Source organism: Myotis lucifugus, unplaced genomic scaffold (genome assembly GCF_000147115.1).
Source record: "Myotis lucifugus unplaced genomic scaffold, Myoluc2.0 scaffold_20, whole genome shotgun sequence".
Taxonomy (NCBI): Eukaryota; Metazoa; Chordata; class Mammalia; order Chiroptera; family Vespertilionidae; genus Myotis; species Myotis lucifugus.
In genome coordinates, this window is record NW_005871068.1 from 607,267 (window position 1) to 629,736 (window position 22,470).

The 22,470-nt window shown below is 40.7% G+C and overlaps 1 protein-coding gene across 3 annotated transcripts in view; it reads left to right on the forward strand.

The window, feature by feature from the left end:
- Window positions 1-6,751: 6,751 nt before the first annotated feature.
- The window catches only part of MBTPS2 (membrane bound transcription factor peptidase, site 2), a 101,087-nt gene continuing 85,368 nt past the window's right edge, over window positions 6,752-22,470 (forward strand). For 2 of the 3 annotated variants that reach the window (XR_002828454.1, XR_002828455.1), the window contains exons 1-3: window positions 6,752-7,373; window positions 15,684-15,832; window positions 17,741-17,975. Coding sequence is in view for 1 of the 3 variants with exons in the window: in XM_006085616.3 (XP_006085678.2) it covers window positions 6,978-7,373; window positions 15,684-15,832; window positions 17,741-17,975 (780 nt within the window). In the remaining 2 variants the exon portion in view is untranslated. The remainder of the gene's footprint in view (window positions 7,374-15,683; window positions 15,833-17,740; window positions 17,976-22,470) is intronic. The other variant, XM_006085616.3, reaches the window with a different exon arrangement.

The window sequence follows — 22,470 nt, forward strand, 5'->3', positions numbered from 1 at the left end:
GATTTTAGAATTGCCTTGTAATATATTCAACAAGATGTTTAAACAAGATGGAATAGTAGCCCTGGCTGGTAAGTTAAATGGTTAGAGCATCGGCCCATGCACCAAAGATTCATGGCTTTAATTCCTAGTCAAGGTCATGTACCTGGGTTGCAGGTTTGATCCCCAGTCCTGGTTAGGATGCATGCAGGAGACAACCAATTGTCTTACACATTGATGTTTCTCTCTCTCTCTCTCTCTCTCTCTCTCTCTCTCTCTCTCTCTCTCTCCTCCCTTTCCTCCCTCCATTCCACTCTCTCTAAAAATCAATGGAAAAACATATCGAGTGAGGATTAACAACAACAACAAAAAGATGGAATAGCATCCACTACATGCTTAAAAGTCATCTTGAACAAAACTAAAATAATAAGTTTTTTAGATGAAAACAATATGTCTTAACTTATTAAAACTCTTTGCAAATAAAGTACTTTGCTCGCTGGAACCCGAGGAAGAAGTAACCAAAACCATGCTCTCAGAGTGCGAGCATTTCTTATGTGATAGCTGCTTGAAAGATTATCTTATTCTACTCCAAGAAGATGCTAATACGATGCACATGAAATGAAACTGATACACAGATGGGAAAACTAAGATGGTTGGTTTCTTGAAAGCCACATTTTTAGATCCAAGGTTTAAGGACAAATTTTATTCATGTGAATGTGTAAAACAGCAATTTCAGGCAAACATAAATCTATTAGGAATAAAAAATATGTGAGGACAACATTTTCAGAAAATATTTTCTTCAATGAGTACTAGAAGCTTCTATTTGAAGGACTGATTCAACCAAACTGTGCCATCATCAGCAACTGAAATGGAGATCAATGTTTACTTTAATTTGTTCCTATTAAAGAGAAAGGAAAGCTTAATAATTTTGTGGCAGCATCAACAATAGTAGTATAATGGCAGCACTAACCAAACGCTAACTGCTACTGTGACCTCCATAGGTAAAAGTGTGGGGGAGGAAGAAATTTTCCTCTATCCTTCTAGGTTCTTCTGTCGGGTCTAATAATCATCATGAGACAGATTAACAAGAGAAAATAACCAAATTTAATTACATATGTATGTATAGGAAGCCTACACATATCAGCAACTCGGAGACCCCACATACATGAGAGTTTCAGGGACAGAAAGGGAAAATGAGGTATATATGGCATCCTGAGCTAAGGATGAGGTAAGACGCTCTAAGGCAGTGGTTCTCAACCTGTGGGTCGCGACCTCTTTGGGGGTCGAACGACCCTTTCACAGGGGTCGCCTAAATACATCCTGCATATCAGATATTTACATTATGATTCATAACAGTAGCAAAATTACAGTTATGAAGTAGCAACGAAAATAATTTTATGGTTGGGGGTCACCACAACATGAGGAACTGTATTAAAGGGTCGTGGCATTAGGAAGGTTGAGAACCACTGCTCTAAGGCTTCAGAGGGGAGAAGGGTTACTTGCAGATAGATAAGAAGAGCAGATGTTCGGTAATTAGAAGTTTTCCCTGGTCATAAAAGTTATTTCTGGTAATAACTCTTACTATGGGCAAGGGCTCTAATTTAAATTCTTTAAAGGAGAACATACAGGGTCTTGCTTGATTGCCTTCAGCTCAAAATAATCCACATGCTCGTCTTGGGAGGCCTGTTCTGAACCCCTTCAAAAGAGAGCATTTTTTATTTGGTAGATAACACTACTGTTTATTTCCAGGTATATTCTTCTCTGTTCTTAGGTGTGCAGAGGATTACATTCATTCTGACCTTAAAGTTGGGCACAGGTATTTTGACTACTTTGGGTTTGTGAAAGTAACCTGTGAATATCTAGGCCATAACATTTTGCTGCCAGTGGTAAACACCCTAGTCCTCTCTTTGTCTGCTGCAGTGAATGAACCCTGAGCCTCATTTTGAGGTGTGAGCATGAGAAAATGGTGGAGTTTCCATTAGTCTGCCAGCCCATGATAGATACATAGCACAAACAAAAATAAATCTTTTGTTTTTTTAAGCCACTGGGATTCTAGGATTTACCCAAACAATGCCTAGCTTATCCTGACTTGTGTACTAGTAATTTGGTGTCATAAATGTGGAGTATAATGACCCCAAGAAGCAAGCTTACATTGATGAGAAATAAATATTCCTGAATGGAATGTCAAACTTTAAAATCTGAATATTAACATTTTAATAGTAACATTGTAATAATAGTTTTAAAATTAGTAATATCTAATTTTAATATTTCATGGTGATTCTGGTATCTTAGAAGTTTATTATAAAACTAGGGGCCCTCCCCGTGAGGTAGGGACAGCCCCGGTGAGGTTGAAAAGGCCCCCGTGAGGTAGGGACGGCCCTGGTGAGGTTGAAATGGCCCCCGTGAGGTAGGGACGATCCCAGTGAGGTTGAAACAGCCCCAGTGTGGTAGGGACGACCCCGGTGAGGTTGAAACGACCCCGGGTGGTAGGGACGGCCCTGGTGAGGTTGAAACGGCCCCAGTGAGGTCAGGATGGCCCCGGTGAGGTTGAAACTGCCCCGGTGAGGTCGGGACGGCCCCGGTGAGGTTGAAACGGCCCCCGTGCGGTAGGGACGGTCCCGGTGAGGTTGAAATGGCCCCGGTGAGTTCGGGACAGCCCCGGTGAGGTTGAAACTGCCCCGGTGAGGCCAGGACGGCCTCGGTGAGGCTGTAACGGCCCTGGTGAGGCTCTGACGGCCCTGGTGAGGTTGAGACTACTCCAGTGAGTTTGGGACAAATAAAGGGGACCAGTATAGACTGATGAACAGGGGTAGATACAGAGGCAGAGCAACATTGAACAGAATGTCAAACTACAGTGGGAAGCGTGGGGAGGGTTTGGGGGGGGGATTAAGAGATCAACTGAAGGACTTATATGCATGCATATAAGATTAACCAATGGACACAAGACACGGGGCGGGGGAGAGGCGGTGGGTAGGGGCCAGGGGAATGTCAAGGGGGGAAAAAAGGAGACATATGTAATATTCTTTGTAATACTTTAAGAAATAAAAATTATTAAAATAAAAAAAAAACCTAGGGGCCCAGTGCATGAATTCGTGCACCTTGAAAGGAACTGTGGGCCGTGAGGCTGCAGTGGGCACAGGGGCGGGTCTCGGCCCATCCTCTGTGCCCCACCCGGCCCCTCATGCCACAGCCTCTGGTCCCCTGTCTGCCAGCAGCCCTGCTCTCACCACTGCCGCTCGGCGCATCCGCTGATAGCACAAAGTGATTTGGGCTGACACCATAAGTGGATGCAAGCTGGGCCTGTGCCATCAGCAGTTGTGAGCAGTGGCTGCTGCCCTGATCGCCCTTCAGAAGCAGGGGGAGGTGGGGGAAAGCCCTTCAGGGAATTTGGGGCGGGCAGCCACCACTAGCACCCGCTGACAGTGCTGAGCGATTGGGACCAGTGCTGGGCACTGCCAAGCGGGTGCGAGCGCCAGACGGGACCATGGTGCGTGGGAGCAAAGAATTTTCAGTAACCACCAGAGGCTCACCCTGATGACAGTGACCGGCACCCCACCTTGGTCTGGCGCCCCTGCTCACCTGCTCCACCATCCTGCCATGGCCGACGCCCGCCATGTTTCGCGCTCTGCCTCCTGCTGCTGACGCCCGCCATGTTCCACGTGTGCCCCTGGTGGTCAGCTCACATCATAGTGACCAGTTGTTCAGTTGTTCCACCATTCGGACTATTTGCATATTAGGGTTTTATATATATATATATATATATATATATATATAGATGGTGATAGTCTGCTTCATGCAAATATTGACTTTAACATGCAACTATTTTGTATTCAGCCAAAATGTATATTTGGTGCCCCTCTAAAAAATATTAACAGATTAAGCGCCCAGTCACTCACCGATGACTGACATTATACTTTCCATCCGGAAGACAAAACAGGCTGGGTGCTTAATGTGTTAAACAAAATAATATGAATAAAAGCTTGGTTATGTACCCTTTACTTGAAAGTTACTTGACAGAAACCTGAAATGATTTGTAATTAGGTCACAAATTTATTCTAAGGAAGAATACCTTTATCTTCTGGAATTTAGGCATATTTTTTTTACTGCCATCTTGCATCCTCTATCTTGTCTCTTCTGCTGCCACCAGCTGGCTTCCACTACTGATAAATTCCAGAAACCAGCAGGATTCAATTCAATGTTTTGTTTTGACTGCTGGGTCCCTGATGAGAACACCAAGTCAGTTGAATAAGCAAATTTTTAGGTTTGCAACAGAAAAACACAATCAACTTATTTACTTCATATCTTGGGTAATCAGATAGCTACACAGCAGCTGGTACTTGTCCCAGCAAGTGGTCCAGACAAGGCTTCAGGCTAACAAAAGGGAAGACATTTCCATTCTTAAGTTAATATTCTTCTCCCAGGGAGTTATATAAGAGCAAAGGTCAGCTCAAATACAATTGTGCACCAGTAGTCTTAATGCAGTTTTAGGTTTTAATAACGTCAGAAGTACAAATTCTACAAACTTACACAAAACATCATTTGAAAGTAAAATTATTTCAATTTCCTTCATGCTTATCTGATCTTAACATTTTTTGAACAGTAAACGTATTTCAATTACTTTTTTTCAGTTAATATTTGCCATCCTCTATTAGGGGAGGTAAAAATTCTGAAATATAAAATTATTCAAACTTCACAAAATGAGTAAGTGTAGAAGCAATTGAAGTAAACATTCAGGTGATGCTTTTTTTGTAAGTATGTTTCATTTATACTTCTGAAATTATCAAAACCTAAAACTGCAATAAGACTTTTGGGACACCTGTATCTGGAAAACTAGGATGCTCGATTATAAACTCTTATAATTTACACCCAGCTATGTCTAAAATAATTTAAAACATTTTATAGTAACACATACACACACATGTATACAAGGAGCTGAATCATAAGGTCTCTCAAGATAGAGAGTTAAGATGCTAAATTATTAAAATTTTAGGAAAAGTATGGACAGTGAGGCAAACTAGTAGCAATATCTGTAATATAGGTCTAGTATTACACTTTATTTTTCCTGTAGAGGATGCTTTGGAGGTGCATTTCTATTTGGGATACTTGTTCTTAAGACAGTATTATGTCCTTGATATTTGGGTCTAAGTATTAGTTTTTTGGTTTTTTGGTGGTTGTTTTTTGTTTTTGTTTTTTGAGAGAGAGAAAGAGTGAGCCCTCTGGGCATAAAACCTGCAACCTTTTGCTATATGGTCAATGCTCCAATCAACTGAGCAACCTGGCCAGGGCAGGTATTAGTATTTTTATTGATGATGCTTTTCCAGAAAAGGTAGAACAAATAACTTCTAAAGGCTTGAACATTAAGAGAATGCAGGAAAACACTCCATAAATATTAGTTTTCCTTCCCATTAGAGATCATCTAGTTCAGTGGTTCTGTCTTGGCTGCACAGTGGAATGACCTAAGGAGCTTAAAAAAATACTAATGCTTGGGTCCCATGCTGAGATTCTGATTCAATTGCTCTAAGCTACATAACTTTAAAAAGAAATTTTAAATGGACAGTAATAGGAATAAATATGAAATAGTGGGATGAGATTTTTTTTTTCTAATGCCAAATTTAGGACCTATAGTGACAGGGCTTAACAACAGTTCCTGTGGGATTTAAAACAACAACAACAACAACAAAAAACCTGCCCTGGTTGGAGCATCATCCCATGCACCCAAAGGTGTTGGATTCCATTCCCTGGCAAGGCAGATACCTAGGTTTTGGGTTCGATCCCCAGTCAGGGTATGTATGGGAGAAAACCAATCAATGTCTCTTTCTCACGCTGAAGTTTCTCTTTCCCTCCCTCTCTCTCTAAAAATCAATAAAAACATATTCTTGGGTGAGGATTTTTAAAAGTTTAATAACCTGTAAACTCAGGAAAACTGAGTAGATCTCCAAAATGGCTAAAGCCACCACCTTTAGTATTATCTCCAGCTGAAGACAAAGGATATTGGGGTTTGGGAGGAGGCCAGTATGGGAGGTGACCAAGAAAAGCACAGTAAACAAGGATAAGGTGTTATGCAGGATTAAGGTGTTTGCCTTTTCCATTGATAAAGTGTTCCTCCTACTCTTCCTGGTACAGAGAGGGCCACACCTTTGCAAATAAAGATTCCTTTATAAATGTAAATATCTCTTACAAACGGGTAACTTCTAGTTGGTTTTCAGAGCTTTTCTTAAGTCTGTTTTTAATAACCAGTTTAAAATAATATGCCAAAAAGGCATATTTTGGGGTCTCAAATTCTCCTCTGCTACAGCTCTCAAATACAGGGTTTGACAAAAGTAGGCTTGCAGTTGCGAATATGTGAAACATGGTTTATTCTTGTATTGCTATTTATTAATTACTTTACTTATTTTTAAAATATATTTTTATTGATTTCAGAGAGGAAGGGAGAGGGAGAGATAGATAGAAACATCAGTGATGAGAGAAAATCACTGATTGGCTGCCTCCTTCACGCCCCACACTGGGTATTGAGCCCACAACCCAGGCATGTGCCCTGACGGGGAATTGAACCCGGGACCCTTCAGTCCACAGGCTGACACTATCCACTGAGCCAAACCAGCTAGGGCAATTGTTTTATTTTTTCATACAAACAACTGTAAACCTACTTTTGCCCCACCCTGTATTTTGAGCAAAATAAGCCAGACACAAGAGTGCCTATTGTATGATTCTATTTACTTAAAGAAGGGAGGAGGGGATTGACCAGGAAGGAAATTCCTGAGATGTAGATGTTCTTTATTTTTATTAGGCTACACAAATAAAACTTATTAAAACAATGAAATGGACAGTTAACTTCTGTATTATTTCACTAAATGTAAATGACACTTCAATAAAAAGAACAAATAAAAGTATTAACTTAAATCTGGATACCTATAACAAGGTCTGGGAGGTGGGGACGATTATTACTTCAGGTAACCCCAAACTAAAAAGCAACAGGAAACCCTAAACTGGAACCAGAGAGCATGAGCAGACAGCAGGGAGGGACAAAGCCTAAGAAATCGCTAGAGGGCCGGCAGCCGCCTCTGAACAGATGCCGGGACGTCAGCGCGCCAGTGTCCCACGAAAATAAGCCCCCGCCTCCCTTTTCCGGCGCGCATGCGTCGGTCCGTGTTTTACCGGAAAAGGCCGGTGGGAAACGGCGCCATCGCGAGAAAGGAGCCGGTGGCCGGGCTTGTTCCTGTGCAGATGGTGTGGTTGTAGGCATCGCGCGTCCGGTTCATTGCACGGTCGCAGGGAGGAGGACGCCGGGGGCTCGCCTATCCTCCGCTGCCTCCGTCGCTGCCATGATTCCGGTGTCGCTGGTGGTGGTGGTGGTGGGCGGCTGGACTGCCGTCTACCTGACCGATTTGGTGCTGAAGGTGAGGGCCTCCGATCCACTGCCCAAGCCCGCGGTACCCAGCACTGGGGCGCATGGCCCGAGGCTTTTTCTCTTCTACCTCGCGTTTCCCGGTCTGGAAGCCGTGTGGCGGGTGTCCACGTGCGGCCTTCCGCGTGGTGCCGGGGCCCGTGGAGTACATTTTGGCGGGCCGCGCGCGGGAGGGGTGTGGTGATCTGCGCAGCAGCCGCAGTCGCATTGCGGGGCAGTGCCCCGCAGCCTTTGGGTCCAGCCCTGGAGGCGATGGTAGTGGTCCTGGGAGGGCGGGGCATGCCTTAATCAGCGGCAGTGCCCCAGGGTTAAAAATGAAATGTCCGCATAGGAAAGGTATTGTTACCCCCCATTGTCTTTGAGGCCAGGACCCTCTAGAGCAGTGGTTCTCAACCTTCCTAATGCCGCGACCCTTTAATACAGTTCCTCATGTTGTGGTGACCCCCAATTTCATTGTTACAGATTAAACATAATTAAAGCATAGTGATTAATCACAAAAACAATATGTAATTATATATGTGTTTTCCGATGGTCTTAGGCGACCCCTGTTGAGAACTGCTGCTCTAGAGACTCTGGTAGGGGAGTGAATCTAAATCAAGTTGTGTTTTACGTCTAAAACTTCAAAGTACACACGGTCATCTGGGGTTCCGGTTAAAATGCACATTCTGATTCATCCGGTATGGGGCGGGGCCTAAGGTTCTGTGTTTCCAACCAGTTCCCAAGCGCTGCAAATGTTGTTTCCCAGGCTACCAGCCTATACTTCAAATAAATACTTAGTAGCAAGGATTTAGAATTCTGACTTCTCATATTCTAATTTGCATCCTCCACCAACCCTTCTTCACATTGACTATCCCTCCCCCACACATACACATACACACACACTCTGGGTACATGGTCCATTCTCCAGTTATTTGAAAAGGGTAGCAAAAATTATGAACATTTGACCGTATGCTTCTAGCAACCTTTTGAAATTGAATATTGGAGGGTGGGGGTAACTGTGTGGAATGAAATCATATAAATTCTCAAATGTTTAATAAAAATTTTAATTAGGAATAGTAAAACCTTGTCATGAATATCGTCTTAAATAGTTTCGTTTGTGTTTTAGGTTTAATGGTAAAATGAAATATTTGTTCTATTTTCTTGCATTTGAACTTGCAAAGTGAGGAGGTTACACAGTAGAGTCCTTACTTAGATCCAGGATTGGGCTCTTCCACTTCCCAGTGGTTGTGAGCTTGGGCAGAATAGTCTCTTGTGCTTCAGTTTCTTCATCTTTAAAGTAGGGGTAATAATAGCAAAGATTTCCTGATATAGTAGAGAAGATTGCATTAGTACATACACATAAAGCCTTGCTACTCAACCTGAGGTTCAAGGACCAGCAGCACCTGTAGCATCTCGAAGCTTCTCAGAAATGCAGAATCTCAGTCCTCATATCTGGACTATAGAATCAGACTGTGCATCCTCACAGGATTTCCTAGGTGCTTCCTCTGCACATACTTGGCATAGTGCTTAGCATGTCATAAGCAATACAGACCACTGCTTCTTTAAACAGTGATTTTGTTGTTTAGAAAAAAAGCAAAGCCACATGATTTCTTCATGTTGCATGTGTGACAAAATAAAAGGGATTTTTCAAACCTCTGTAGTCTCTGGTCAAGTGTGTGAGGTGATCAGGATGGAATTTTAATTTCAGTAACAGCCCCTGGCTCAAAAGACCCCTATTCCTTGAGCAAAAATACCTTATTCAGCATATCTGCCTGGGGAATGCAAAGGCCTCAAAGCTTTTGGAGGCTGTACCTTCAACTCGGTTTCAAGGAGTTGTTCTGCTATTCCACCCTTGGTTCTTTTAGGATTTTCTCTGTGGACATCTAGTCGAGGGGTGTGTCAGTCTCCTTTAAAAGTCTTGGAAAACAAGTAGGTTTCAGGAACTTCATCTGAAGATTGAGAGCAGAGAACATTACAGATCCAAAGGCAAATAGATACCTATATTCAGACTCAGGTCATTTTTTATGACTGTGATGGGGTGAAATATTCTTCTAGAAACAGATAAGTTTCTCAAATGGATGGGCATTGATATGACAAAATACTAACTGTACTTTCTGTAACTGAGGTAATAGGGGTCCGTGCATATAAAATGATTTACATTATCCAAAATCTGTACTGAAGGACTTTAGACTTTCCTAAAAATAAAACTCTTGTTAGGCTGTATTTAAGCAGCTATCCTGCCAACCCAGAATGTAAGAGAAGTTACTGAGCTTAAGTTGATGATCAAAGTAGGCCTAATTTCTTAGGGTTGTTCGGAAAAGAATATTTAAATTATAATACAAGACCTTTTTCTATGGTAGCAAATGGTAGCCACTAACTAAGGTGGCTACCATTTGCTACCAGTAGCAAATGGTAGCCACTAACTAACGTGGCCATCAAGCATTTGAAATGGAGCTAGTCTGAATTGAGATGGGCTGTAAGTATAAAGTTGAAACCAGATTTAAAAGTCTTGGTGCATAAATAAATAGAATTGTAAATTATTACAATATTTAAATTTTTTATTAAATTTATTGGGGTGACTGGGTTTCAAAGTGTAGATTTCTATGATGCATATTGCATTGTGTACCCACCACCCAAAGTCAGATCATCTTCCATAACCATATATGTGGCTTGCTTTACTTTTTATTACCCCTCACCCCCTTCCCTCGTAACCACAGTACTGGTAGCCATGGTACTGTTTTATATCCTACATATGAGTGAGATCATATGGTTCTTAGCTCTTTTTGTGTCTGACTTATTTCGCTTAGCATAATCTCAATCCATGTGGCAAATGGCAGTAGTTCATCCTTTCTTATGGCTGAGTAGTATTCCTTATTATATATGTACCACATCTTATTTATCCAATCATTATCAAAGGACACTTTGGTTGTTTCCATGTCTTGGCCACTGTGAATAGTGCTGCAGTGAACAGAAGGGTGCACGTATCTATGCAAATAAATGTTTTCAACTTTTTTGGGTAGATACCCAGAAGAGGGATTGCTGGGTCATATGGTATCTATTAATTTTTTGACGAACCTCCATACTGTTTTCCATAGTGGCTGTTTACATTCACACCAGCAGTGAATGAATGACAGTTCCCTTTTTTCCACAACCTCTCCAACACTTATTATTTGTCTTGTTGATAAATAGCCATTCTAATAGGTGTGGGGTGGTATCTCATAGTTTTGACTTGCATTTCCCTAATAGCTAGTGATGTTGAGCACCGTTTCATATATCTGTTGGCCTTCGTATATCTTCTTGGGAAAAGGGTCTGTTTAGGACAGTGATGGCGAACCTTTTGAGCTTGGCGTGTCAGCATTTTGAAAAACCCTAATTTAACTCTGGTGCCATGTGACATATAGAAATTTTTTGATATTTGCAACCATAGTAAAACAAAGATTTATATTTTTGATATTTATTTTATATATTTAAATGCCATTTAACAAAGAAAAATCAACCAAAAAAATGAGTTCGCGTGTCACCACTGACACGCGTGTCATAGGTTTGCCATCACTGGTTTAGGTCCTCTGCCCATTTATTTTTATTTTTATTTTTAAATGTTTTTATTAATTTTAGAGAGAGAGGAAGGGAGAGAGATAGAAACATGGATGAGAGAGAGACATCGTTTGGCTGCCTCCTGCACACCCCACCAAGGATTGAGCCTGCTGCATCAAACTGAGGATCTCTTGGTTCATGGGTCTATGCTCAACCACTGCTGGGCTCATTTTTTTGCTTGTTTGTTTTTCTTTTTTTTTTGTTTTTGTTGCTGGACTCATTTTTAAAAAATATATTTTTATTTATTTCAGAGAGGAAGAGAGAGAAACATCAATGATGAGAGAGAATCATTGATCAGCTGCCTCCTGCATGCCCCCTACTGGGGATCAAGCCCGCAACCCAGGCATATGCCCTTGACCAGAATCATACCCACGACCCTTCAGTCTACAGGCCGATGCTCTATCCACTGAGCCAAGCTGGCTAGGGCTGGGCTCATTTTTTTTTATTGTGTTGTTTGTTTGTTTGTTTGGTGTTAAGTTGTATGAGTTCTGTGTATATTTTGGATATTAACCCCTTGTCGGAGCTGCTGTTTGCAAATACTATCTCCCACTCAGTTGGTTTCCTCTTTATTTCTTTTGCTGTGCAGAAGCTTTTTAGTTTTATATAGTCCCATTCATTTATTTTTGCCTTTACTTCCCTTGCCTTTGGTGGTCAAACTCATAAAATCTTTTCCAAGACCAAGGTCCATGAGTTTAGAACCTATGTTTTCTTCTGTGTAATTTATTGTTTCAGATCCATTTTGAATTATTTTTGTACATGGAGACAAGCTGTAGTCTAGTTTCTTTCTTTTAGTTTCTTTCTTTTGCATGTGGCTTTTGAATTTTCCCAGCACCATTTATTGAAGAGACTTTCTTTTCATTGTGTATTTTTGGCTCCTATGTAAACAATTATTTGCCCATATATATGTGGTTTTATTTATGGGCTCTTAATTCTGTTCCATTGGTCTGTGTTACTGTTTTGATTATCTATGCTGCGAAGTATAATTTGAAGTCAGGTAGTGTGATACCTCCAGGTTCGTTCTGTGTGTGTGTGTGTGTGTGTGTGTGTGTGTGTGTTTTGTTTTGTTTTTTTTGCTATATTTTTATTGATTTCAGATAGGAAGGGAGAGATAAAAACATCAATAATGCGAAAGATGGCCGAAACCGGTTTGGCTCAGTGGATAGAGCGTCGGCCTGCGGACTGAAAGGTCCCAGGTTCGATTCCGGTCAAGGGCATGTACCTGGGTTGCGGGCACATCCCCAGTAGGAGATGTGCAGGAGGCAGCTGATCGATGTTTCTCTCTCATCGATGTTTCTAACTCTCTATCTCTCTCCCTTCCTCTCTGTAAAAAATCAATAAAGTATATTTAAAAAAAAATAACGAGAAAGACTCATTGATTGGCTGCCTCCTGCATGCCCCCTACTGGGGATCGAGCCCCCACAACCGGTGCATGTGCCCTTGACCATAATCAAACCCTTCAGTCCACAGGCCAACCCTCTATCCACTGAGCCAAACCAGCTACGGCCAGGTTCGTTCTTTTATCTCAGGACTGCTTTCGCTATTCCAGGTCTTTTGTAGTTCCATACAAATCTGATTATTTTTTGTTTTATTTCTTTAAAAAATGACATTGGAATTTTGATGTGGATTACATTAAATCTATATATTGCTTTGGGTAATATGTTCATTTTAACTGTTGATTCTCCCAATCCATGAACATGAAATATCATTTCATTTTATCGTGTCTTTTTCAATCTCCTTTAATAATGCATTGTGATTTTTAAATATATAGTTCCTTCACATCCTTTGTTAAATTTATTCCTAGGTATTTTATTCAGTCTGTTGCAATTGCAAAAGGAATCTTTTCTCATTTCTTTTTCTGAAATTTCGTTGTTAGTATATAGGAATGCAGTGGATTTTTGTACATTGATTTTGTATCCTATAACGTTACTATATTTGCTTATTGTTTGTAATAGTTTTTTAAATACTTTCATTGATTTCAGAGAGGAAGGAAAAGGGAGAAAGAGATAGAATCAGCAATGATGAGAGAGAATCATTGATTGGCTGCCTCCTGCACACCCCACACTGGGAATGGAGCCTGCAACTTGGGCATGTGCCCTGACTAGGAATCGAACCTTGACTTCTTGGTTCATAGGTCGACGCTCAACCACTGTGCCATGCTGTCCGGGCTGTAATAGTTTGTTTTTATTTGTTTTGAAGTTGTTCTTTTTAAAAAAAAATACATTTTTATTTATTTCAGAGAGGAAGGGAGAGGGAGAGAGAGATAAAAACATCAATGATGAGAATCATTGATCGGCTGCCTCCTGGACGCCCCCTACTGGGGATCAAGCCTACAACCCAGGCATGTGCCTTTGACCGGACTTGAACCTGGAACCCTTCAGTCTGCAGGTAGGGCTGTAATAGTTTTTTTGATGGAGTCTTTAGGGTTTTCTACATATGAAATCATGTCATCTGCAAAAAGTAACACTTGTAAGTCTTCATTCCCAACTTGGATGCTTTTTATTTCTCTTTCCTGATTGCTCTGGCTAGACTTCCAGCACTATGTTGAATAAGAGTAGTGAGAGTGGATATCCTTGTCTTATTCCTGATTTTAGAGGAAAAGCTTTCAGTTTTTCACCATTGAGTATATTAGCAGAGGGTTTGTTTTATATGGTCTTTATTATGTTGAGGTACTTTCTTTCCATACTGATTTTATTGAGTGTTTTAGTCATAAATCCATGCTGTATCTTATCAAATGCTTTTCCTGCATCTATTGATAAGATCATGTGATTTTTATCCTTTGCTTTGTTAGTGTGATGTATTACATTGATTGATTTGCATATGTTGAACCATCCTTGTGCCCTGGAATGAGCCCTACTTGATCATGATGTTTTGTTATTTTTATGTATTGTTGTATTCAATTTGCTAGTATTTTGTTTAGGATTTTTTGCATCTGTATTTATCAGAGATGTTGGTTTGTAGTTTTCCATTTTTGTGTTATCCTTGCCAAGTTTTGATATCAGGATTATGTTGGCCTCATAAAATGTGTTAGGAAGTACAGTGGGGCCTTGACTTAGGAGTGTCCCGACTAATGAGTTTTTTGAGATACCAGCTGTCTCTCTGCCGATTTTTTGCATTGAGTTGACAGAGTAATTTGAGTTACCGAGCTCCTTAACAAGCTCGGTCTCGGAACGAATTAAACTCGTAAGTCAAGGCCCCACTGTATCATCTCTTCTTCAATTTTTTGGAAGAGTTTGAGAAGGATAGGTGTCAAATCTTTGAATGTTTGGTAGAATTCAAAACAAAGCCACCTGGTCCTGGACTATTATTTTTGGGGAGGTTTTTTATAATTGTTTCAATTTCCTCACTGTTGACTGGTCTGTTTAAGTTTCCTAATTCTTCATGATTCAGTCTTGGAAAGTTATCTATTTCTAGGAATTTATCCATTTATTTACTCCCAGTGCTGTTCCCTGCAGCCATACGCTGCTGGCAGTGTAGCCTCGGTGCATGGCAGTGGGGTGATGTGGGGGAACCCGGCCACCTCTTTTGTTGCTTTGCCCTTTTGTCAGTGCCAACCGGTGGACCTTTGCATTGTTCCCACGCCCCCTGACCCCCCCTCCCCCCACGCCTTCACCGGACCCTGGGATTAGTCTCAGCTTGCCTGTCAGGGAAAAAATGATTTTGTAGTACCAGCTCTTGGGTATGCATATAATTTGCTCTGCAACCCAACACCAATGGTAAAGGGAGGCGAGCTCTGGGAGGTTAAGGGAAGGTGGCCAGGCTCTGTGGCTTTGTTTCTCTGTCTGGAATGCCGATTGCCAGACAACGGAGGGCACAGCTCTGTGCTTTGTCCCTGCCCAGGTCACTGGGCTCAGCTGCAGCTTGTACTGTCCACACCTGCAGGAATGCTCATTAAATCTCTTTGCTTTTCGCGGCGGAAGGGAGTGCCGGCCACAACCTGATTCCTTCCCTCTCCAGGCTGAGCCCCTTTGTGAGATCCCAGCTGCAGGGCTGCATCTGTGGCTAGTCTCAGCTTTTTCCCTTCCGGCCTTCCCAGTTTGCTCCCACTTGCCCACCTTTAGATGTTTCAGTGTGCGGTTTCTCAGACATGTTTGTGCGTTGAGCAGGGAGCCCTTTGTTGAAATTGTTGAAACTTCAAGGGGAAAGACCAAAGGGATCTCTCATGCCACCATTCCTCTGATGTCACCCAGTACACTATTTTTTATATTGATTTGAGTTGAAAATGTATTTAAATTAATTACAACTTTTTAAATGTTGGCTACAAGGAAATTTAAAATTACACAAACTTAATTTTGGCTGGCATTTGTGGCTCACATATTTCTATTTGGACAATGCTGTTCTAAGCAGAGGTCAGCAAACTTTTTCTGTAAAGGGTCAGATACTATTTTAGGCTTTATGGGCCACCCAGGGTGTTGCATATTCTTATTATTTTTGTTGTTGTCTTTGTACAATCTCTTAAAGATAAAAACCATCCTTAGTTCATAGGCAGTGCACAAACAGGCTGTAGGCCAGATTTGGCTCATGGGCTCTAGTTTGCCAGACCCTAACTTCAGCAAACCAGCTAATGTGAGGCCTTTACTTTAACTGAGGAATGAACATAAAGCTTTAAAATTACTAGCATTTGGGCAGTCAGTATCTAGCTTTCCTATATAGAAAATAGTAATTTTTTATTTTCTTAAACATTATAAATTGTTCTTCAAAATTGAATGATGTGGAACTTTTTCTCTTTTAGTCATCTGTGTATTTTAAGCATTCTTATGAAGACTGGCTGGAAAACAATGGCTTGAGCATCTCCCCTTTTCACATAAGATGGCAAACTGCTGTTTTCAATCGTGCCTTTTATAGTTGGGGACGGCGGAAAGCAAGGATGCTTTACCAATGGTATGCTTCATTTTCTTTATTTTTCTTTTTTTTTAATCCTCACCCACAGATACGGTTTTATTGATTTTAGAGAGAGAGGAAGGGAGAGATTTAGAGTGAGAGAAAGAAAAACATCGATGTGAGAGAAAAATATCGATCGATTGTCTCCTGTATATGCCCCAACTGGGGATTAAACCTGCAACCTATGTATGTGCCCCAACTGGGAATTGAACCCACAACCTTTTGGTGCATGGAACACCGCTCCATGCAAGTGGGCTACCCAGCCAGGGCAAGGTTCTATATCTTCATCTGGATGGTAGATACATGGATGCACATATGTAAAAATTCAGTGAGCTGTACACTTTAGACTTATTCACTTTATTCTGTACATTGTACACTAGTATAAAAGCAAAAAACCTATGGAGCCTTTTTCATTAGGAAAATAATCCTGAAGAATTCTATCCCCCATCATCACACTTAGGAATATGGGTCCTATTCCTGTCTTTTGTTTTCCCTTATACTTTTTGTGTGATATTTCTCCAGGAGAAGGATTTTAAAACTATTTAACAACCAGTAAGGCATATGGACAAACCACGTGCAAAAATGGCTAGCCAGATTTGCAGTGTTGGGGGTCCTGGAGCCCCCCTTGCAATGCCAAGCATACTCCTTTAGTTTAAAAAAACATTTAAAAATCATGGAATTTATAGCATTTATGGTTAAAGGGTTTACGATAATCTCTGGGATACCCTAGAGACAGACAGGTTTTGTAATTGAGAGAATTTCTAATATGGGAGTTAGGGGACCTTTGTCTAAATTGCTTTTTGTTAAAAATTTAGCTCCAAATGGAGTAGTGCTAAATGTAAATAGATCATCGAAAAGCAGTAAATGCACCGGCAAATCAAAGCAAAGAAAATAAAAAGCAGGAAATATAAAAGAGCAGAAATCAGTGAAATAAAAAGTGTATAGAAGATAAAATCAGTAAAACCAAAAGTTGGTTCTTTGAAAAGATTAATGAAATTGATAAACCCCCGACCATGACTGATCAAGAAAAAAATATCACACATGTAACTAAATCAGAATTGAAAATTGGAACATTAGTACAGATCCTATAGACATTTTTTAAAAATGAAACTATTTTGAACAATTCTATGCCTGTAAATTTAACCATTTAGATGAAATGGACAAGTTCCTTGAAAAACACAACTTATCAAAAAGTTAGAAAATGTAATAGATATAAGGGTAACTTCTAATTATTAAAACAATAGGAAAAAAAACTACCATTAAATTTTACCATGTTAGTATTTAAGCTCATCACAAAATATAGCTAAAATAAGATGCAAATAATAGAATCAGTAAATAAAAAAATGGATGTCTATATAATGCCAAAAGAACTTTCATAACTATATGAGAACAAGAGCAAAACAATGCTATGTAAATGAGCAAAAGAAAGGAAACAAAACTTTTTATTGGGCCCTAGCCAGTTTGGCTCAGTGGATAAAGCGTCAACCTGCGAACTAAAGGACAGTTCTGGTCAAGGGCACATGCCCAGGTTGCACGCTTGATCCCCAGTGGGGAGCATGCCAGGAGGCAGCTACTCAATGATTCTCTCTCATCATGGATGTTCCTATCTCTCTCTCCCTCTTCCTTCCTCTTTGAAATTAAAAAAAAAATATATATATATATATAACTTTTTATTGGAAAGAATATTCAGCCGCTTCAGTTATGAGAGAAATGTAAGTTATTAGAACAGCTTAAATAGACTAGAGCCTGTGCTTCAATTACAGATTTGGAGTTCAGATAAGAAAAAAGAGATAGGGGTATTGAAATTTTTTTACACATTTTGAAGCTATGAAATGTGCCTGGTCAATAATTTTTTAGCCCATGAATTATGAAAAATTGTACACTTACGCAATTTTTTCCTCTTAACAGGTTCAATTTTGGAATGGTGTTTGGTGTAATTGCCATGTTTAGCTCTTTTTTTCTCCTGGGGAAAACGTTGATGCAGACTTTAGCACAAATGATGGCTGACTCCTCCACTTCTTATTCTTCCTCCTCTTCTTCCTCTTCCTCCTCCTCCTCCTCTTCTTCCTCTTCATCCTCTTCTTCCTCTTCATCCTCTTCCTCCTCCTCCTCCCTTCACAACGAACAAGTGCTACAAGTTGTGGTAAGTGCCTTCTTTTTGCTTTAAGTAACTTTTGAAACATAGATATAAGATATTTCTTTTGGATAGCATAACTCCTATCTGTAATATAAATACGAAAATAAAAGTCGCATGATTTCTCAAATTATCTCCCTAAACAAAAATATTAGTAAGATTATAGCAAAGAATTGCTGCAATATGTAGTAGCAGCAGTGATAGTGTTAACAGAACAAATGGGCCATCATTAAGACTGTCAACATTACACGTTGATTTAATATGTGTTGTCTTGAGATGTTAAATGATTGTTACTATAAAAGAATAAGCTTGGTGATTTAAGATCTCTATAATAATTCTCATTTTAAAGCACTTGTGTAAACCTATATACCTTATTAATTCCTGTCTCTAGAGTTTAGAAAGGTGATTTTCCATTGGCTAACTTTTATTTCAAAATTTTTAATTACATTTTTCATTTCTATGAATCATGAATGTTATGTTTTTAATCATATTCTTATTAATGGAACTAGAGGCCCGGTGCATGAAATTTGAGCACAGGGGGTGGGGTCCCCTCAGCCCAGCCTGCACTCTCTCTAATCCAGGACCCCTCGGGGAATGGCAGTCGGACATCCCTCTCACAATCCGGGACCACTGGCTCCTAACTGCTCACCTGCCTGCCTACCTGATCGCCCCTAACTGCCCCCACTGCTGGCCTGGTCACCCCCAACTGCCCCCACTGCCAGCCGGGTCGCCCCCAACTGCCCTCCCACCCCCGCCAGCCTGGTCACCCCTAACTGCCTCCCCCACTGACCTGGTTGCCTCTTACTGCCCCCACCCCTGCCAGACTGGTTGCCCCCAACTTCCCCCCGCCCCCACCAGCCTGGTTGCCCCCAACTGCCCCCCCCCTGCTGGCCTGGTCACCCCACACAGCCTGCTGCTCAGTCTTTTGGTCGGCCCTCACTAACCCCCCTGCCAACCTAGTCGCCCCATGCAGCCTGCTACTCAGTCGTTTGGTCATCTGTTCGGTTGTGACGGTCACTTAGGCTTTGATTGATTGATAGATAGATAGATAGATAGATAGATAGATAGATAGACTGTTTAAGAGTTGTTAAGATTTTTTTTAAAACTCATGTCTTTGTGGCTTCTATAGGCTGAGTCACTATGGGAAAATTTAGAAGTCATTTATAGTGAATGATAAAGAATCTGCCGAAACCGGTTTGGCTCAGTGGATAGAGCGTCGGCCTGCGGACTGAAAGGTCCCAGGTTCGATTCCGGTCAAGGGCATGTACCTGGGTTGTGGGCACATCCCCAGTAGGAGATGTGCAGGAGGCAGCTGATCGATGTTTCTCTCTCATCGATGTTTCTAACTCTCTATCTCTCTCCCTTCCTCTCTGTAAAAAAATCAATAAAATATATTTAAAAAAAAAAAAAAAAAAAAGAATCTCTCCTACGCCCTAGCCAGTTTGGCTCAGTGGACAGTGCATTGACCTGTGGACTGGAGGATCTCGGGTTCAATTCCTGTCAAGGGCATATGCCCGGGTTGCAGGCTTGATCCCCATTGGGGGGTGTGCAGGAGGCAGTCGATCAGTTATTCTCTCTCATCATTGATGTTTCTGTCTCTCTCTCCCTCTCCCTCTCCCTCTCCCTCTCTGAAATCAATAAAAATATATTAAAAGAAAAGAATCTCTCCTATGGTAATAGCTCTTTCTTAGAGGTTAAAAGAGGTTAATTTTCCAGATGAGGCCTTGAATGAGATGACTTGTTTCTTCAGCAAACATTTAATGCATGTATTCTGCCTGTTGAGCCTATGTTGAGTCCTGCTTATACAGGGAACAAAATCCAATCCTAGCAGTCATGGAGGTTTTAGTTTACAGGAAGAGCTGCTATGATTGTGCTACAGTTGGACAGAGCATAAGGTGCTATAGGGACAGAAGGCGTGCAGAGGTGGGCCTGCCACTGGGGAAAGAGTAGAGAAGGGTGAAGAGAATCCACATAGCCTGGGAAAGGAAGATGGCAATTGAGCATCCCAGTAACAGAGGAAACTGTATAACATGGAAAGGTGAAGGAAATAATAGTAATAATAAAACCTAGTTAATATACAGTGCTTCCTGTGTGAGGTTTTTGTGCCCATTTTATTTTATTCTTGTAACAATCTGGGGATAAGTTTCACAGATGAGAAAACCAAGGCACAGAGATGTTAAGTAACTTGCCTGTGGTCACAGCTAGGAAATGGAGAGGGGGTCCATCACTCATCCACCACTGACCTCAGAGCCATCATGCTCTACTCCCTTAAGAAAGACCAATATGCCGAACCGGTTTGGCTCAGTGGATAGAGCGTCGGCCTGTGGACTCAAGGGTCCCAGGTTCGATTCCAATCAAGGGCATGTACCTTGGTTGCGGGCACATCCCCACTGGGGGGCGTGCAGGAGGCAGCTGATCGATGTTTCTCTCTCATCGATGTTTCTAACTCTCTATTCCTCTCCCTTCTTCTCTGTAAAAAATCAATAAAATATACTTTAAAAAAAAAAGACGAATAATTCTTCAAGTAGCTATAAAGTAACTTTGACCTATGTCTAGGAGGTATATGGCGGAAGGTGTATGGTACAGGAGATAAGATGGGAGATATAGGTAGGATCTGGGTTAGGAAGGGCCATTCTAAGAAGTTTTGATTTTACCTATAGATAACAGGTCTATGCAAAATGAACCAAAGTAGGTAAGATGGGGAAACCATTTAAGAGGACAGTTGGAATAATTCATGTTAGAAGTGATAAAGATCTAAACTAAATTAGTGTTAAGTAGAATGAAGGGGGTAGATTCAAGGTATCTTCTGGAGTGGAGTTCTCAGGCCTTGGCCGTTAATTGAATGTGAGGCTGAAGAAGGAAGAGTTTAGGATAACTCTCGGGCTATTCAATTAGTTACTGTTTGCCAAGAAGAGAATAGTAGAGAAAGAAGCAGATTTGGAGAAAATATGACCATTGTCCTTTCTGCCTGCTCGGAGTAGAATGGCAAAATGTTGTGAAAAGAAGAAATAATTTCTTCTTTTTGCTTCTCATTTTATTCATAGAGCTTAGAGTCATGCTTTGGAACAAGCAAGAAGTCAACTGCCCTCTATAGTCCGCCGTGCATATCTCCTGACTTTGATATGAGCTCTGGTAGCTTGGAGAACATACTTTCTGTTTACCTTATAATTCCCTACAGTCTGGTTCAGTATTAATTCCCCCAAAATTGGCACTCTGTTGTTGAGAGATTGGTATTCTGGTACATCTAATACCCTGTTTGATCACGGCCAAGACAGATGGGCAGTTGCGTACTCTTGCTTAGCAAATAAGACCTACCATCTGTTGGTATAATCACATGCTCAGATCCTTACCTTATCTCATCGTTACATCTATAAAATAAGAAAGAGAAAGAACTAATGTCCTATTGCAGCGATTTTCAACCTTTTTCATCTCATGGCACACATCAATGATTACTAAAATTCTGCGGCACACCAAAAAATATATATTTTTGTCAATTTGGCAAAAAATGTAAGTATAATTTTGATCGATTTACCAAAATAAAATAACAATTACCTACCCTTTAGCTCCAAAGTAATTTTTTAAAAAATCAGGTGCCTATACTTGTACATAAGTATTTCTGATGCCAAAAATTAACCAGTCAGACTCCACATTGTTATGTGACATGACCAATAAGATGTAATTCGATTATATGACCTATATAAATAAAGGGTGTCCCAAAATTCACTCAAGAAGTAATTTTGATAGAAAACACAGGTTTATAATTAAAAATTGTAAGTATTTTATTGATTCATAAAGTATACAGTATAGGGTTATGTATGGAATACCATATTGGGTAAATGGCCTCCAGGGCTTTGCTGGCACATACGCTCCCTTTTGTTGAAATTTTCCATGACCGAAATGCTGCTGCTCAGGCAATAACAGTTAATGGTGCTCGCTATCGAGACATGATAATCCAGTTTTTTGTGCCGTGGAGGCCATTTAGACACTTGGAATTACTAATGAATTTAGAAAGCTGTCCATGCAGCATGGTTTGAACCTCCTCCTCAGTTACTAAAGGGGACTTAAAAGTGAAATTCCTGCCCTAACTGGTTTGGCTCAGTGGATAGAACATCGGCCTGCGGACTGAAAGGTCCCAGGTTCGATTCCGGTCAAGGGCATGTACCTTGGTTGCAGGCACATCCCCAGTAGGGGGTGTGCAGGAGACAGCTGGTTGATGTTTCTCTCCCATCGATGTTTCTAACTTTCTATCCCTCTCTCTTCCTCTCTGTAAAAAATCAATAAAATATATATTTTATTAAAAATTAAAAAAAGTGTACACAAAAATAAATTAAAATTGAATGAATTAAAATTAAAAACACGAAATCATAAAAGATCTTGAAAATAAAAAAACAGGTTTCTGTTTCATATGAACACAGAATAAGGAAGACAAGCATAAAAACTAATGGCAGAAACAGGATTATTTGATAGATTTGGATTATGTGACTTTTATATATCAAAAAAAACT